A 19633-nucleotide genomic window follows, 5' to 3' on the forward strand; every position below is an offset into this window, starting at 1 on the left:
GCACAAGGACAACGAATAGACAAGGCATAGACGACGACTAGACTGGACATTGACGTTGACGAAAAAATGACGAGGACCCGACGAGGAACAAGGAACACAGGTGGAGTTAAATACACGGGAGGGTAATCACAGAAACGAGACACACCTGGGAACAATCAAGGGGAGGACAGGACAACGAAGAGACTAAGGACACAGAAAACTCTAAATAAACACAGAAAAACACAGATCCTGACAGTCATCAAGGATAAAAAGGGCAGGGGCTCAAGCCCCATTCGCCCCCTCCCCTCCCCCCTGCACGTGCCTGTAACAGGGGATAAAGAGTTAAAATATATGAATTATTTAATCCTCTGGCTAAGTTTTTATTCACAAATACGGCTTTCTAATAAACACCTCCATTTTTAAAAGAGAAATAATTTTATGTAAGAGTGCTTAACATTGTAACATCCAACATCACAAAGTCCAATCTTTATACCAATATGTCAATAGCTTAATTTAAGATTTGAAAGTCTTCTTGCATTTCTTACATTTTGTCTGACTTTTCTCACAGTCAGACAAATTTCTTCAATTTCTTCTATTTTCTGCTGACCCTGTCTTTGAATTCAATAAAGACCAAGAAAACCAACAAAACATTTCCATAATTCCGCATTTTAACTCAAAACGACACATGAAGCGATTAATTGTGGACTTGGACTTCGCCCAAGTCCGCATGGATCACAAAAAACTTCAAGCTAGCTACATAGAGTGTGCATGTGTTTCCGGAAATACTGCTGGTTTTTCAGAATAAGATAAGAAAACTCTTTCCAATTGCATTCTGCTTTTATATTGTTATGAAAAGTTGCTTGGGTGAAGACGAGCTATTTAGCTTATGTTAAATATTTATGCAGTAAAACCAACCAAACTTACTAAGCTGTGATTAATTACCCCCAAAAAGCTGAGCACAATTATTGGACACATCAACAACAGATGAGGATGGACACCCTGGACGGGTCCCACCTCTCATTACTGTTTGAGATAGCACCTATGCGCTCCACCTTTAAAGTCACTGTAAGAATAATTGGGTAAAACAATACAGACTGAAGTTTCAAAAGATTATAAAGATAAGAAGGGGCCAACCAATTTAAAATTGTATAAGTTTTTAAAAGAATCGTAAACTCTATCTGATATGAAACGGGCAGCAAGTGTAAAGAGGGCAATATTGGCCTTATATGTTAACGCTTCTGGGTACCTGTAAGAAGCCGAGCATCAGAATATTTTCTTTTCAAATTCTCCCCAATTCTTATGCCTTTTTGCTTGTGTCTTGTATAGACACAAGCAAAATTGCTTGTGTCTACACAAGCCTTTTTGCTTGTGTCTTGTATAGACAAGACACAAGCAAAAAGGCATAAGAATTGGGGAGGTATTTTTCACAATACCTCACTCAAGAGGTATTTTTCACTCGCACACTAATAAAGTTTCACCACGAGACTGCACAACGACCAGATGTTCCGGAAATACTGCTGGTTCATTTTACATATATTATGTAAAATGAAATTTTTTGATCTTTATATCACGCTACAATGAAAAACAACAAAAACACCCCTGGTGTGTTGCTTTGATTCTTTCATGCATGTTTGAGGAATCCTTGAATCTCCCATGGCAACCATTCAGGGTGCCTAAACGCTTGCTAAAACAAAGCACTGCCTATTTCCACAAAGTTCCTTCTTGGCAAAGCTGCAGTCTTTCTGAAAATCATACTTACTTGATTGTGCTAATGGCACTTGGCTGGAAAATACACAATACTGTCCCTTTAAATGAGAGTTTATGGCTACGTTAGCCATGAGTTAACTTGTTGTTAGTCACAATAAAAATGGTGATGAATGTCAAACAGAGCAGACCAGTCGGGATTAAATCGTCTTTAAGCCGCGGCGGGTGTAAATAATGAGCGGACATTTATTTTGAAAGCCCAAGCAGGAGGTGGTCGTGTCTGGCCTTGCTCCGCAGCTCTCCCCTCAGTGAAGAGTAGTTTTGGAAGACTCGACTCCGAACAGCCGGAGCTGCTAACAGCTTTTAGCTTCAGAGAACACCTGGAGGATCGAACACAGAAGAAAACCGCGGTGAAAAAATCTGTATTGCTCTTTGAAAACAAGGGAAAACGGTGCTGATGGAAATAAAGCCACGCTGAAACGCTAGTGAGGATCAAACATTTCATCCGTGTAGGTGGTTTCATCAGCCGCTGTCGCGCTGTTGATAAAGCAGTCCTAAAACAGGTTGATAGCTGAGATTCCCAGAGGGAATCCACCGAAGTAGAACATCTGGTGAGGGATCTTCATATACACCGAGGCCGGACGGAGGGCCTGGTCGCTCGGATGCTCCTCTTGGACGGTTGATCTTCCACCCTGGAGTCGTTTCTGAGCTCCACCATGGGAGGAAGCAGCAGCAGGTAATCATCTGGAACACGCTGAACTCGGTCAGATAATAGTGGCGGGATCTGATCGTCTATGCTTGGTGGAATAAAGCTGCTCTGGTTGCTATGGCTGCCCAAGCCAGCCTCCCCAGCGGGATGGAGGTGAATGGACAGCAGGGCAGGTCCTCCAGGGTCAGCTGAGCTCAGCTCACACACTGAGACTGTGGAGTGGGTCTGCCTCCCCTCAACCTCTAAAAAGACTTCTTTTTTCTTTTAAGTATACACAGAACAGGTTTAGAGATAAAACACAGAAGCTGCTTCTGGCCAACTGTAGAGTGAATTATTCTAATGTTCACAAATGAATATTAACATCATATAACATAAAATGATGTTAAATCATTTGATGTTAACGTCTTTACAATGGCAGCATGCCAGTTTATTTTATCTTAGCATTTTTCACAGTTCCTTCCAGAAGTACTCACACTTGTTCAAATTATTTAAACTACAACCTTTTAGGATCTTTCTGATGAACGATTTCCTGATCACTGTTTAAATTAGATTTTTAAATCTGAGCTTTTTTTCTTAAATGTCCTATTATAAAAGGGCAATATTATGTGGGGGTTTTTCCAGGCACATAGTGCCATTTATAGCATAATCAAGTAACTGTTATCTTCATTTGTTATAAAAATGCTGGATATATTAAATATGACTTAAAAGACATCTTACTTCCTGATTTAATGCCTTGAACTTGGGCCTCTGTGTCTTTAAACATCTCTGCTTATTAACATTTTAACGCTTTTACCAGCATTGCACTGAGAAGTAACTTGCATAATGAGCAATTATTATGCTCATTATGCATAATGATAATGAGGTGTTTGCTAATTGTTCCAGGCTAGTCTGAAGAAACAGAGTGGGGGAGCCTCAAGGGAGGGCTGCTCTGTGAGGCGGAAGCTTGGAAACTTGAAGCTAAAGTCTGAGGGGATGCTACTCCTAGAAGGTGGTGCCTAGTCCAACCATGCGTTTTGCACACCTGAATGGTTACCATGGTAGATTAAGGGATTTCTGAGGCATGCATGAAATAATAAAGGCAGTACTATGGGGATGTTTTTGATGACGTAATAACATAACGTGATGTAAAGCTCAAAAAAGTAAATTTTATATGATACTGCCCCTTTAAGCTAAAAAGTTTTCTTCATTTGTTTTATGCTTGTAAAGGGGTGAATGTATGTTACTATAGAACTAAACTTGCCTTGCATATCTTATGTCAGCTACGCTTACTGTACCCGTATACCTATGAAAAAATCGGACACTTGGCAGGGGCAGCATCATGCTGTGGGGATGATTTTCTTCAGCAGGAACAGAGAATTTGGTAAGAGTTAATGAGAAGATGATGAAGCTAAATTCAGAATAGGAAAACCTGAGAAACTGAGGGCAGAGGTTCATCAGGTACCCCAGGGTCTGCAAACTGTGGTTCCGGATATCCTCCAATGGTACTTCAGTATTTGGTTTGTGTCACATTGCACTGTGTGAAATGAACTAACCTTTTGAAAAACCTGTTCACCTGTGGTGACGCTGCACCAAGAACCACTGAAGGATTTCACACAAAAACCTATGAAGAAGACATTGAGCGCAACTTCATTCTTCACGAAATGCTAACAAAAATGGAGTGGCATGAGATCCAGTGCAGAATTTCAGCAGGTGGCAAGTAGGGATGGGTACCTTTGACACTTGAATTGATGCGGTACTAGTATCCAGTACCTGAGAATCGATGTCGGTACTCGACGGTACCAATTTTCGGTACTTTTGTCTGTGTTGTTTTTTTGATAATAAACCATTTTTTAAATTTAAGATATTTATTTCTAAATGTATAGAAATATGTCAAGACATTGTCTAACTCCTTATATTGTAACATCACAAATGTTTGACAAATTTCTTTAAAGTGTAAACTCTTCAGAGCAACTAATGAAGTGTTTCGTTTTATTGCACAAATTAAAATCCAGCTCCATGTACTCCTATTTATCATCTCTCCTCACTTGCATTGTAAATGTCTCTGTTGCCATTACCAAATGTATTAAGCATTTGTTTCGTCCATGTTTCTGGCTACAGATGAAGAGTTGCTGACAGATGCAGGCATGGTAAAGGAAGCTAATGCAGGAGTTGTAGGTCTGAGGCTGTCAAAAATTGTGTGTTCGTCAACCATAAGACGAACACACAATTCGTCTTTCTCAAACTAGACGTGTTTCTTTCTCAAACTAGACGTGTTTCAACCGCTGGCCTTGTACTTCGCGTCGCAAGTATTGCAACAAGCATAATTTGCATCTCATTTTGAAAAGCGGAGCCATACCTTTGAGTGCTATCTACCTGCTATGCTTACTTTGTTTCATGAACTAAAAAAAGCTCTCGCTTTTTGTTGCCAAAATAAAAATGTCTTCATGTAGAGTTTTCAATGAGATTAATAATGAGTTCATAACTGATTCTTTGTATTTTTCTGTTCAGGGTAAAAATGATTAAGGAAATGACTCACTCTGCAATAATAGTTATGCGGTCTAATTGATTATGTTTGCAAACCAAAAACTGATAGGATGGTTCAAATTATTGCTTTTGCTGCTAAATTTATTAGACACCACTTATGTTGTTATGGTGAATGTTGGCTGTTTGCTTGGTTTTAACATAATATGCTGCAAGAGATCAGCAAGAGATTTACAGACAAAAATGCCTGCGAATAGCTGTTCAATCTTCGACACTTATAATGTTACAATAGCTAGTAAAAAATATTAGCGTAAAATTTAAAATTATTGTTGTTATGGTTTGTCTAGAGATGGCCAACTATTTCCCAAAAGTGTTACCTTAAGTTTTATCACTGAGAAACAGCTCGACTTAACTTCAGGGCGGACTTTATTCCTAAATATGAAACTAATCTTAACTCCTATTTAACTAAGATAAATAGGAGAAAACTAGGATCACCATAAAAGACAGTCTGCCCATAGCAGCAACATCGCTTAGGTACCAATCAGCATCTGTCCATTTTCTGGGTCTAGCAATCAAGGAGAGGTTCCTGCATTTACATTTTGATAAACAGACCCTTCGGTCAACAGTTGTAATATACTTTATTACAATACAAATAATACATGGAACAGTGTTTCTACTTTACTTACTGGGCAGTAAGTTGGCAGTATATGTTTGGGGAAAAAGAAAGATAAATTAAATGATTTGGTTTCAAAGAGTTGTTTTTACCCACAGTGAAAATAATAATAATAACAAAAATGTAACATTGTGGAATGTTATAGTATGTTTTTAGACCCAAATACAAAGAGACTAAGGCAGCAGTGTAGATACTGTAGTATTTACTGTACTTATAAAAGAACCAATATTTTATTTCTTCTTTTAGGTTTTAAAATAAATAAAAATATAAAAAGTTTGCAAAAAAGAGGATGGATCCATTTTATTCTATGGGATGTTTATCTGCAGAAAAGGACGTAAAAAAACATACACAAGAAGGAAAAATATCGTGTGCAAATGTTAAATCTGCATGATACTGTGATATCTGCATTCTATCTAGCTAAAATATTAAATTAACATTAACAGCCGTTTGGATTGGAACTTCCCTCTTTGCACTGAAGGTCAGTTGGTTACAGTGCAGAATTTCTGGTAATCTTCTTGACGTTGAACTGATGCATTACATTATGTCATGGGCAAACAGCAGCCATTGGGTAATGTTTAAGACTTCAACACAGTCCATGTCTCCAGAAAGCAGTCGTTTCTCAACAACCGAGAGTTCAGAGACTCGTAGGATAAGTGGCTGGTTTTTACCAAGCCAGTTCAGTCCTTCCATTGTGGAAGCTGAGCCTGGGTACTCTGGGTTGGGCTCTCCAATCTCTGGGGATGAGGTTGCCGAGATCGTTAAAAAGCTCCTCGGTGGCAGGGCCCCGGGGGTGGATGAGATTCACCTGGAGTTCCTTAAGGCTCTGGATGTTGCAGGATTGTTTTGGCTGACGTGACTTCAATATTGCATGGACATCGGGGGAGTTCCCCTGGATTGGCAGACTGGGGTGGTGGTCTCCCTCTTCAAAAAGGGGGACCAGAGGGTGTGCTCCAATTATATACTCTTAAGCCTCCCTGGCAAGGTCTATTCAGGGGTCCTGGAGAGAAGGGTCCGTCGGAGAGTCAAACCTCGGATTCAAGAAGAGCAGTGTGGTTTTTGTCCTGATTGTGGAACACTGGACTAGCTCTACACCCTCAGCAGGGTCCTGGAGGGTGGATGGGAGTTCGCCCAACCAGTCTACATGTGTTTTGTGGACTTGGAGTAGGCATTCAAGCGTGTCCCTCGGGGAGCCCTGTGGGGGGTTCTTCGGGAGTATGGGGTACCGGGCCCTTTGATACGGGCTGTCAGGTCCCTGTATGACCGGTGTCAGAGTCTGGTCCGCATTGCCGGCAGGAAGTCGGGCTCGTTTCCGGTGAGAGTTGGACTCCGCCAGGGCTGCCCTTTGTCACCGATTCTGTTCATCACTTTCATGGATGGAATTTCTAGGCGCAGCCAAGGTGTTGAGGGGATCTGATTTGGTGGCCTTAGGATCTCATCTCTGCTTTTTGCAGACGATGTGGTCCTTTTGGCTTCATCAGGTCGTGATCTGCAGCTCTCGCTGGAGCGGTTCGCAGCCGAGTGTGAAGCGGCCGGGATGAGGATCAGTGCCTCCAAATCCAAGGCCATGGTCTTGAGCCAGAAAAGGGTAGAGTGCCTTCTCCGGGTCAGGGGGGGCGTCCTGCCCCAAGTGGAGGAGTTCAAGTATCTCGGGATCTTGTTCACGAATGGGGGAAGAAGGGAGCGGGAGATCGACAGGCGGATTGGCGCAGCATCTGCTGTGAAGCGGGCGCTGTGCCGGTCTGTCGTGGTGAAGAGAGAGCTGAGCCAAAAAGCGAAGCTCTCGATTTACCGGTCGATCTACATTTCCACCCTCTATGGTCATGAGCTTTGGGTCATGACCGAAAGAACGAGATCGCGGATACAAGCGGCCGAAATGGGTTTTCTCTGTAGGGTGTCTCCCTTAGAGATAGGGTGAGAAGCTCAGTCATCCGGGAGGGACTCAGACTGGAGCCACTGCTCCTTCACATCGAGAGGAGCCAGTTGAGGTGGCTCGGGCATCTGGTCAGGATGCCTCCTGGACGCCTCCCTGGTGAGGTGTTCCGGGCACGTCCCACTGTGTGGAGCCCCCGGGGAAGACCCAGGACACGCTGGAGGAACTATGTTTCTCGGCTGGCCTGGGAACGCCTTGGGATTGAGAGAACACCAAGTGTCCAGTCAGAGGTGGCCAGGTAGGAAAGTAAGGGTGTATTCAGAGCTGTCCAGGATTAGATTCCTGAATCAGACTCTAATCTGTTTGTCTAGAAAGTCCGAGTTTTTGGGGAGGTCTGAATGCAAATTTGAATTCCAAAACGGACTTAAAAACCGACCTCTGATTCGCCTAAATACCTAGGTCTCGGTCCGGTTGAAGTGGACTCTAAAACAGTAGAAAATCTGTCTGAATGCAACCTGACTAGAGACCGTTTCAAAAGCAGGAAGTTGGCTACAGTGCAGGACATTCTGGTCAATATATTATTCTCTGCACTGCAGGCTAACCAAGATGTTGTGTCGGTTGTCATATCAACGGGTTTGCATGCCGACACCAAGCAAGGAAAAGCAGAACATAAATGGTCTGAAGTTGTTTTACAACTTTTTATTAGCTTATTGTCCCATTGCCGTGGTGCTCTGCAGCTGCTGTAATTTTTAAACCTTTAATAAATGACAAAAACTGAACTAATTGCCTCTTTTGTTTGAACATTTAACCATCAAATAGGATGGAGGAATTTGCTTAGTGGTCTCTTGCATCTTGATAGAAACCAAACTGTTTATAGATTTATATCAAGGGAGAATACTTACAAACATCAGCAGTTTTCTCAGCTTTAATTTAAGCCATGTTTATAGAAATCGGGTAAGAAATAAAGGCGCTGCAATCCAATACTCATCCCGTATTGGAACAGCCTGGTTTAGTGGACAGACTCACCTCGTAGTAACGGCGCCTGCAGAACGTCACTAACGTTAGCAGCTAACAGGCAATGTCCAAACCAGCAATGTATATGAATTAAGAAATCCTACAACCGCTAAAATCTGACACTGCTCCGTTTTTGTTTACTTTTTGTGAAGAAGAAAGTTACACTGGCTGCCTTCAGAGGTTTTGTGTCGATTCCTTCAGTAGCTGCAGGTGGGCAAGAGAGGTCTGGCTAATGCCTGCATATAGTCCATTTCAAACTAATAAAAGCATGGATTAATTTTAGGTCTTGCTAAAATTAATAGCATTTCACCTTTGCTATTTGGTGAAGATGTTTATGTTTACAACCCCCCAAAAAATGTGATCTACAAGTGTAAAAGAAGAATTTTAAGTGTACAACATAATTCAAAAATGTCTAACTGTGAACTGTGGTTTGAGGCAGATAATGTACCTTGAGGAATTTTAATAATCAAGGTACTCAAAACATTCAAGGAAACGTGACAGCCCTTAAATATAAATTTAATTAAATATATCCATCTGCTCTTATTTGTTTGTATTTTAATGAGTTCATGACATTTAATACATTAATTGTAAATACGTTATGTAAACATTTAATTCGGGTTCAATTTCAGTTTTTAAACAACTCTTGAAATTGAGATTTGGGTCTCAATGGGCTTTTATCTTGTTAAACAGAAGATTTAACAGAAGATTTATTTATTTCTTGATAGATTTAATTAATGATTTAATTATGTATTTATTTATTATTAAAAGTTTATTTCAATGACTCAATTTACTAAAAAACACACAACATGATGTTTTCAAGCCTTTATTTCTGATAATGATTTTCTGCCTACTTCAAAGAAAACATGACATTTAAGATTTTAATATATATGAGAGTAATACGAACATTTAATACAGAAATGTTGGCTTAAAGGTTGTTATTTACTAAATAAACATCATCAGGGCCCATGCTCTGATTTATTGAACATAACTTCATGTTTCAGGAAAACTTGTGATCCTCTGCATCAGAGGGATGACAATGTCTCTTTCACAGCACAGCTTGTGATTGACCACACTTTCCCACACGCTTGGCTTTCTGAGAATAGCATAATAACATTGACTAAAGAGTCAGAGTGAGACTTGTAGAGACGGACATGATGGATTGAGAGTGAGCTGCCAGCTGCTGTGCAAACTCATAAACCATTTGCCTCTCCATCCTTTCAGGACTTTGTTTGGTGCAGAAGGCTGCAATTGTCAAATATGTCTGTTTGCTGTTATTTTTTCAAGCTTTGAGTTAGATGCCACCCGTGAAGATAGAATAAAAATCCTTTGGAATACACACCAGGGGCCTCATGCATAAAGTTTGCATGCACACAAAAAATGTGCAGCGCCATATTTTACGCACAAGTCGGCATGTATAAAAATTAACAGGTCTGAGTCTTGGTGAAATGCCGTTTCAGATTAAAATGAAGCCTTGTGTGAAAACCAGAGTCTGCCTAATTACTGAGTTATTTGCAAAGGCCTTTTTAGCAACAGCATCCCACAGTTTAGCATGTGACCTTTTTCTTCCTATCATGCGGTGGAGATATTTCAGCCCACTCTTCTTTCCCTTGAAGTTCAGTTAATTCATGTTTTGATGAATTTGCTGAAGTGCAGCTTTCTTAAGTTTTTTTGTAGATCTGTTGCTCCACTTAAATGTTTTGGTCCTCACAAGATTTTAAATGAGTGACTGCAGATCCTCCCCATGATGTGCTTTCCACGATGTGCGCAGGACATCTTCAGGACAGCTTCTGTATCTACAATAGCAGTGATGTAGTAAGCATACAAAACATAAAATTAGCTAATGTAGATATTAGCTTGACGGACACTGACAGCCCAGAACTGGGTCAGGGCAGCATGAAGTGCTGTGGATACAACGTCCTCTGTGGACCTCTTTGCTTTGTAGGCAAATTGGAGAGGGTCCAGCTCAGCAGGCAGGCCAGCGAGGATGTGACTCCCCACCAGTCTCTCGAAGCACTTCATGATGATCGGTGTGAGTGCCATTCAGTAGTCGTTCAGGGTGTTGATGTTGGTTCTTTTCGGCAGGGGGACAATGGTAGAGATGATAGCTATCATTGAGGTTATTTGACCTACTAATGGACTGTTTTTCAGCTGTATTTGCAGTTGAAAAACTGCAAATACAGTTTTGCAATGACCCCTGGCTGTAAGATGTCTGAGCTTCCAATGTTTACTGTCGATAAGTGGTTTTATGGCAGTGTTGGACTCAATGGAAAAATGACTGTCAGGAAACACTCACAAATTTCTGATGACATTTGTAGAACAAGACATTTTAAACAGCTTCCATATTCAGTTATTCCATGTGTTTTTCTCACAGCAGAGCTATTTGGCTCTGCTGTGAGAAAAACCCACAGTTGTGAGAACCAACTACTGTAGCTCTACTGTTGGCTCTCAGTGGGAATAAATCCCCACTGTTATTCCATGTGTTTGGGGAACAACACATGGAATAGCGTCTTATTCCATATGTTGTGTTGTTGTACACATGTTGGGGAACAACAACATGTGTTTAATCTGACTTGGAGTAAAGCATTTTGTGCGCTTTTCTTGTTTTCTTTGTAGCTACTTTTGAGTCAAGTGGTCTGAAGCAAACCTTTAGATGAAAGAGAAATGGTCTCAAATCAAAATCTTTCTGAAGGATGATGTAATGCTTAATTGATACAATGGACCCTCCTCTATTTGTATTTCATTATTCACAAATTCACCAGTTCATTGATCTTTCTGTGTAATGTAACTCCAGATTATCTGTGAAAATTTTGCCTAGTTTTTCATGGAGCATATCCAACATATTCAAGATGATCCAACTCAAACACATAAGTGTAATGCTACTTGACAAATGGTAGCATTTCAAATGGTAGCAAATCAAATTAATTTTTGATTTGAATTTTTGATTGGTGGAACCCACAAGAGCAAAGACAAGGAAAACCATAGATGTTATTTTTATTTATTTTTTGTGTGTGTTTTGGTAACCAAGTGATGACATTTCATTGCAAATTTTACTGTCGTGTCTTTGTGCAACAACAATAAAATAAGTCTAAGTCTAAGCTACTGTGGTAGTGTTAAGACGGTTTACACTATACATATTAATCCATATTGAGATATATTTGGCAGTTGAACTACTAAAATAGGCAGTCATCAGCTTTTATAGTGCAAGTATTTTAAGATTTCAGCTGTTCACAGGTGTTTGTAATCCTTAATTCCCATTAAGACTTTGGGTTCACTGCAGATGGATTGTGGAAAATAGGCTATTTTGAAATAATTCTTTAATGCAAAAACAATCAACTTTACTGAATTATCAACCGACTTTATTGCTATAACACATTTTGAAAAATGCTAAGGTAGCCAAAGTGCTTTACATAAAAGCTGAAATATGAAAAAAACAAACAAAAAAAAAACACACACACACAAGGCGTACACATACAATGTACACGGCAGGTGTATTTTAAGATGCCATACAAGACAAGATTACAGTGGGTTAAAATTCAAGGAATAAAAGTATGTTTTTAATAGATTTGAAAACAGAAAGAGCCGAGGCCTGTCTGACACTAAAAGGTAACTTGTTGCATATCTTTGAAGCAGAAACAGAAAATGCTCTCTTACCTCTGAGCTTCAGTCTAGTTTTAGGGACTATCAGCAGCAACCGATCGGTTGAACTTAGAGGTTGGGGGTAGCAGTAAGGCTGAAGCAGCTGAGATAGATATGGTGGAGCAAGGTCAAGGTCAAGCAAACAACTAATAATTTTCATGTTGAAAACAAATAACTCTTAAAATTAATTAGTGAAGGTACTCTAGGATGCAATCGATGTGCTGTTGCCTATGGGTCTGAGCTAACCGACAAGCAGCAGAGTTCTGCACAAGCTGCAGGTGGGCAAGAGAAGTCTGGCTAATGCCTGCATATAATCCATTTCAAACTTCAATAAAAGCATGGATTAATTTCAGGTCTTGCTAAGATTGATTTCACCTTTGCTATTTGGTGAAGATGTTTGTTTACAAACCCCCCAAAAATGTGATCCACAAGTGTAAAAGAAAAATTTTAAGTGTAGGCTACAACATAATTCAAAAATGTGTATAAAACAATGCATAAATATAAACCTCAACAATCACATGTGAAAGTAGTTTCTCAAATGTACATGTTTCAAACTGAACAAGTAGTAATATACTTCTTGTACAAATCGCAAAATGCGCAAGAATCGCCAGCTGTTGATCAACACCAGCGCACGGATTAGCTTGCCTGTTCTTTCGACTTTTGAGACTTTCTTACCTTGTCGGATGAGAAGGACCTCACTACATCAAACAGAATGGCGTGGGGACAGACCAGGGGCTTCAGGCATAAAAGAGTGCGCAGTTTTCACACTAAAACTGACACCAAGTACATTTGTCTGTACTTGGCGTACAGACAAATTTAGAAAAGTGTGGCACACAAAAAAATTCGGATGGGGGTTAGGGAGGGTTAGATGTATAAAGGAAAGGTGCGCAGCCACGTGCGCACCTTTCCTTTATACATCTGAATTTGTGGGAAATAGAGCGAAATGGTCTGCCCTGTCTCCACCTTTCAGGGCACATAAGATCACCTCACAAAAATAAAAATAATACATTTTAAAGCAAAAAAAATCCAAATCATAAAAAGAAAATAAAGAGAAAGTGCAAATGCCTGTTTGAACAGTATGGGTGTTCAGCCAGGCAGACAGCATGTCAGAAAGTCCTTTGAGTGGGGAATGTGGGCGTTTATTCTATAGAGAAATAGAGAAATTATGTGCATAAGTTGTATATTTGCAGAATGGAGATGCTCTCTGTCCATAAAGGCACATTCATAAAGCAGGCATGGCTCGACTGAAGAACGACTGCAGTTGTACCGGTACCGGTACCGCACGGCTCCTTCTTTAAGTTTTGCTCAGAGCTCCAGAATGATCAGTCCAGGCAATCTAAACAATAATAAACCACCATCAAGATTTCCCAGCAGATCAATATGATCTCTGAACACACACTCCCTCTGAATCCTTCCATTGGCAATGTTCTCCATCAGAGCCAAAGCGCTCCTCAATTGCGCTGCACACCTTTGCGTAGCTACTTGTATAGCTACGTTAATACAACAGGTTTGGAGTAACTCCTGGAGTAACACATATAAATTAGATTGAGAGGTTATTTTCCAAATTGAACGTGTAAAGACAAAAGGTGGTCATCAAATACAGAAGTGGAGAAGCAAGAATTACCTTTACAGACATCGTTCAGTGCTGGAAAACAAACTGACAATACATTACATTTACAAAGTTTTGGCAAAACAGTATGATCCTCTTGGTTTCATTACACCTCTTACCACAAGAGCAATGATTTTTGCTTGAAACTTAAGGGACAAGTACAGGGAGTGGGATGACCCTCATTTGCCTAAAGACGTCCTTAAGGCAAATGGGCAACTCCAGGCCTCGAGGGCAGGTCTCCTGCAACTTTTAGATGTATCTCTACTTCAACACACCTGAGTCAAATAATGAGGTCATTAGCAGGACTCTGGAAAACTTGACTGCACTTGGGAGGTGATTCAGCTGTTGGATTCAAGTGTGTTGAACCAGAGAGACATCTAAGAGTTGCTGGACACCGGCCCTCGAGGACCAGGATTGCCCACCCCTGTAGTCCAGGGACTCTTGTTGTAAATTTCAGAATTTACAACATATTGTAAATTCTGTTGTGTGAAGGTAACTGGGAATTCTTCTGCTTCCACCCATGCTGGGTTGCTGGAATAGTCTAGCAGAAAAGAGAGAAATATTCAACAGTAGCATGGCATCTGCAGTTTGTCTTAGCCCTTCTTAGCTCAAGTAATTTTATGTATTAACACAAAATTTAATGTTTTGTATCAAATGAACCTATGTTTGTGAGTGAATAAGTTTAAATTGGTATTTTTTGTGCTTGAGTCTGAACAGTCTTCCATCTTTTTTCAGTATGTCACGTCGGTTTCATTATCTATTAAACCTTCTCTTTAAATAAATCTGAAATATCCTTTTAATGTTTTTTTATATGATCTGATTCATGTGTTCTGTTTTTTCTGTGTTTGAATTCTAGGATTCTACAGCTGTGAAGATGACACCATGACCTTAGGAGGTACATATGGACCTCCAGCACCATATTTCTCATGATGATGCACACTTACTTTGGAAAGGAAGGCTTCGCTCCACTGTACCCCTTCCAGAACTGTGGGACATTAACACACTTCTCCACTGCGTCATGGGGGTTCTAACCCATCAGAGACGGTGCTAATGGAGGGCGTCTCCATGGCGAACATGTCCCTGGGCTCTGGGTCTGCGCCGCAGCCAGTCGCCCCGACGGAGAAGTCCTTAGCAATGGCCCCAGGCCTCGGCCTACCTCTGCAGGTCTTCTTCAGCCTCGTCATGGCAACCATCCTACTGGTGGCCCTTGCAGGAAATGTGGTGGTGTGCCTGATGGTGTACCAGAGATCTGCCATGCGCTCCGCCATCAACATTCTCCTGGCCAACCTGGCGTTTGCAGACATGATGCTGGCTATCTTCAACATGCCGTTCGCTTTAGTCACTGTTATGACCACTACCTGGATCTTTGGGAACACTTTCTGCCGGCTGTCTGCCATGCTCTTCTGGTTGTTTGTGATTGAAGGTGGAGCTATTTTGCTTATAATAAGTATTGACAGATTTCTGATTATTGTCCAGAAACAAGACAAGCTCAGCCCACAGAGAGCCAAGCTGCTCATTGTGATCACCTGGGTGCTCTCTTCGGTTTTCTCCTCTCCTTTGGCTGTAGGTTCCCCTCGCCTGCAAATCCCCCCCAGAGCCCCTCAGTGTGTTTTTGGTTACAGCGCTGACCCAGGATACCATGCTTACGTCTTGATCCTCATGCTAGTTTTCTTCTTCATACCTTTTCTGGTCATGCTGTACACATTCATGGGGATCCTGAACACCATCCGCCACAACGCCATTCGTATCCACAGCCACCCAGACAGCATGTGTCTGAGCCAGGCCAGCAAGCTGGGCCTGCTGAGCCTACAGAAGCCCTTCCAGATGAACATAGACATGAGCTTCAAGACCCGTGCCTTCACCACCATCCTCATTCTCTTCTCCATATTTACAGTGTGTTGGGCGCCCTTTACTACCTACAGTCTGGTGACTACCTTCAGTTTTGGCTTTTACCACAAAGACAGCTTTTTCCAAATTAGCACATGGCTCTTGTGGTTGTGCTACCTCAAGTCTGCCCTGAACCCTCTCATCTACTACTGGAGGATCAAAAAGTTCCGAGATGCCTGCCTCGATCTGATGCCCAAATACTTCAAGTTTCTTCCTCAGCTGCCAGGCAACACCAAGAGACGCATCCAGCCCAGTGCTGTGTATGTATGTGGAGAGCATCGCTCTGTGGTTTAAAGGGAAAATCCAGTCTTATAATATTGTTAGAAACCCCACTTTTAATCCATGTAACTTGCATTTGAGGTTGCTTGGTACTTTATTTCTCTCAGTAGAAGCTCAGGCTGAAAGTAGCACTGCTTTGAAAAGCCAGGGGGCCGAGTTGGTATAAGTAGCTGCTGAAGGGACAGACTCCTAGATACCTAGGAGATCTGTTTGGAGTGTTCTCATGTGCAGTGTGAGAACACTGCATATACCCAGGGGTTTAATCTAAGGATGCACGCATATTCAATATTAATACTGCTATTATTATCTGATACTTACAGATATTATATGTAGTTCCGTACACTTTTGACACTGTGTAAAAGCGACCTCACAACCTACATTGCTTTTCTACTTTAAACTCCCCATAATCTTTTGCTGCAAGTAAATACCACAGCTATTACCACAATCTATACCCCTCTTGAAACACATACACAAACAGCAACAAGATGGAAGGAAACGTTGGTCGTTTAAATTTTTCAGCATTTCTATGTTTTTTCTAGAAAACATGAATTTATCTCAAATTTTTTTCTCAAACATTTTTGACATTTTGATTTCGATATTGTGTTCTACCTGAACATAAAGCCCCCACCTAAACCTAAAATGGGGATGGTGGTACTAGTTGTCCTGCAGTCGGTGGTTTACCCGTTAAAGTCCCACTCTGTCCACTTCTGTCGATGAGTTCTTAGCTAAGATATTTCACCCGCATTGCTTGTGTTCAGTGGTACATGGCAGCCACTGTAAGTGTGCCCTATGGCCATCACCACTGTGTGAAAGGGTGAATGTCTGAATGTAGTGTGAAGTGTTTTGGTGTCCTTTTGGTGTCCACTATACAGTACAGGTCATTTACCAAAGCCCCCACAATGCTGTGCGTCTATCAGTCACCACCATCCAAAAAGGAAACAAGAAAGTTTTTCCTTTTTGAAACAAGCTTCTCATTCTAAACAACTGCAGTTTTCAGTGACTCCTCGTCAGTTGCAGCTTGCAATTAATCCCATCACATCAGAACCTGCTGTTTACAGGCTGTGTGTACAGATGGATGCAGTTGAGGAACATTATCAGACATAAGTCAACTTATCACAACTGTGATGTCATCATTGGCAACCAGTCTGTTGCTTGGTGTCTGAGCAGGAAGAAGTTATTCAGACCTAAACATGTCCTTTGAGATTAAAATTTCTGATCTTAAATTTTGATCTTCGATGGTCCTAACCTGTCATTAACAGGCACTGGTCCTAAACAGTGCCTGGTTATGGCCTTAACATTGCATAGTAGATGTTAAGGTTCTACTAGCATATTTTCAGAAATATCCTGCCTTCCATTTTCATGCATGATTTATAATTACATTTACATCTCCCATTGAAGCTGTTATCTCCCCCAGTCTTAAATCTTGAAGCTCACTGTATTGGGGAAAATGGAAGTGTGGTTGCATTTTGAGTCTGTATGCATTTGAAATTATTCCCAGCTTGAATAATCAAACAACCATTAAAATCATCTTAAATCAAAGACACTTCCACCTTCAGAGGCTGCTTTTGTATTAGAAAGGTTTTATTTTAGTAAGAAGTGAAATTGAGTCCATGTACAGGTTTCAGGTCTATTATATGTTTGTACCAAAGTTGAATTGAAACTTAAGAAGCTATATGAGACTTTGGCCAAAATTAAGCAATATGTCCACAGGCACAGGAACTGTGGTATCTTCTCTCTTAAACAAATTTACACTTCTAGAATTAGGCAAAAATAGATTAAAACTTTGTAGGGTTGTTATAAACAACAATTTTACTATTTGAGTATTGTATCCATTATTCTGTCAATTAAGCGAGTAATTGAATAAAAAATTTCATAAAATAAAATACTGGCACATACTGCCCAAAATCGGCCCAAATTTATATATTTGAGCTACAGGAAAGCAACTACTTTCCTGTAGCTTAAAAAATTATAACAGGTGACTAATTTAACTTTGACAAAAATTCTGTCAAAATCTTAAATTATATTCAGTTTAATAGTAAAACAGCAGGCTCACAAAGGCTCTCATGTCTCTCATCTTCAGTCAATTTAATAGGTGAAGTCTCACTTTGCCCAACCACTTCTAGCTTTTGTGTCCAAGTGCACGATGGGATTTGGCACCTTTCGTTACACACAGAACCATGTATGTCGCCATCCATTTGTTGTATCCATGGTAGTAAATTTATTTTCTGGTTTGTCCGTAATCCTACACTTACGCTAAGCATCAGCCTGCTGAGTTCTGTCTATCTGCATCAGTCTTTGCTCCACCCATATTCATACACCCACCGTGTTCCGAACCACCAACTAGGCAAAAGAACTGCTGTCATACTCCATGCCAGTCATTTTCAGGATGCTCTTTGGTGTCCCGAAAAACGCTAAAAGCCGGACTTTATCATCAATCAATGAACTCCCTTTGGATGCCTCGGAAAAACTTGAAAATTGGAGGTTATGCTTCTAGCATAACCTGAACAAGTCAAAGCTGGACGTGAGAACGTTACGCAACAAAAATAATCACCTGTCTGTAACACACTGCGCTAAATAGTAAAACATAACTTAACAAAGCTTTGAGGAAGGTAATGTGACTCGACGAATTTTAATAATCAAGGTACTGAAAACATTTGAGTACCTCAAATGATTCGTGACAGGTTTGATCACTTTCTTCTCCACATCTCAGCTTATCTGGAGACCAGCATTTAAAGAAGTTGATTTTTACAAAAAGCAAATGAAAAGACTTTACTGAACCAGGAATGCACTGAATGACTTGTACTCTGTGAGAGTAATGTTTGGAAAGTAAAGGAGAGGCTGACTTTTTATTGACCCTGCCTGTTTTCTAACACTGAAAATGAGTCGATGGTGGGGAAACAGCATGTACTATAGTGTGAATTTATTTTTTGTATTTTAAGCATGCAAATGAACAGCTGAAGTGCCACAGCTCATTTCAAATGTATATTTGTATTTTTTATGTTTTCATTGTGCCTATTAATTAGTCTGTTGCCAGTCAGAATGCTGCTATTATCTGGTGAAAATGTGCAATTGTGGTGTACTGTACTGTTGAATGTAATAAAGACCTAGACATTTCTTACATTGGTAAACGGTCTTCAGTGGCTTTTTGCTTGTTTTTCCGTGTGTCTGGGCAGTCTAGGCATCTGAATTTTTAAATGCAGTAATCGAGATTGTTGAACTACTTTTATATCTTCAGCTGCTTTCTTTTGTATTTTTCATATCATAATGACTTTCAGATAGTCTAAAAATAAAGCAAACTAAAAAAAAAAGGCGATGTGCCCCCATCAGGACAGGTCCGGTCTAAATGAGAGCAGACCCGCAGCGGAAGAATGAGAAGCAATATGTTCCGGTTTGATGCAGCATTTAACTTTACATTTGTATTCAAATTTGATACAGATTGTCTGTGTTAACCACACAGATAAAGTACAGCCAGTCAGAACGTGAGAAAATGAAAAACAGACCTGAATTGCCTGAATTGCAAGTCCCAGCATGTGGGCATTGTTTCTTTCAGTTTCCCAAGGTGCATTGTCTTTCAAATATTTAAGATGTGTTTTAGAACAAAATCCACAAACTGGCTAATTTTAGACAAATAATTTTGAGTTACATTCCAAAAAAATCTATGAACAGGGAATATTAAATTTAGTATATATCTGTAGTTCAGTAACAAATCCCCAAGGATGTGACTTGGTCTATGGAAACTTTTTGACCATAGCCAAAAAGTTTCCATAGTCACTAAAAATAACATGGCAAAGACTCGACAATAGCTGCGTTTCC

At 40.4% G+C, this 19633-nt stretch overlaps 1 protein-coding gene across 1 annotated transcript; it reads left to right on the forward strand.

The window, feature by feature from the left end:
- Positions 1-2056: 2056 nt before the first annotated feature.
- gpr63 (G protein-coupled receptor 63) lies at positions 2057-18948 on the forward strand. The gene is made up of 2 exons (XM_032585724.1): positions 2057-2419; positions 14511-18948. The coding sequence occupies exon 2, from the start codon at positions 14705-14707 to the stop codon at positions 15833-15835; it is 1131 nt and encodes a 376-aa protein (XP_032441615.1). The 5' UTR covers positions 2057-2419; positions 14511-14704; the 3' UTR covers positions 15836-18948.
- Positions 18949-19633: the final 685 nt, after the last annotated feature.

Source organism: Xiphophorus hellerii, chromosome 15, assembly GCF_003331165.1.
Source record: "Xiphophorus hellerii strain 12219 chromosome 15, Xiphophorus_hellerii-4.1, whole genome shotgun sequence".
NCBI classification, from domain to species: Eukaryota; Metazoa; Chordata; class Actinopteri; order Cyprinodontiformes; family Poeciliidae; genus Xiphophorus; species Xiphophorus hellerii.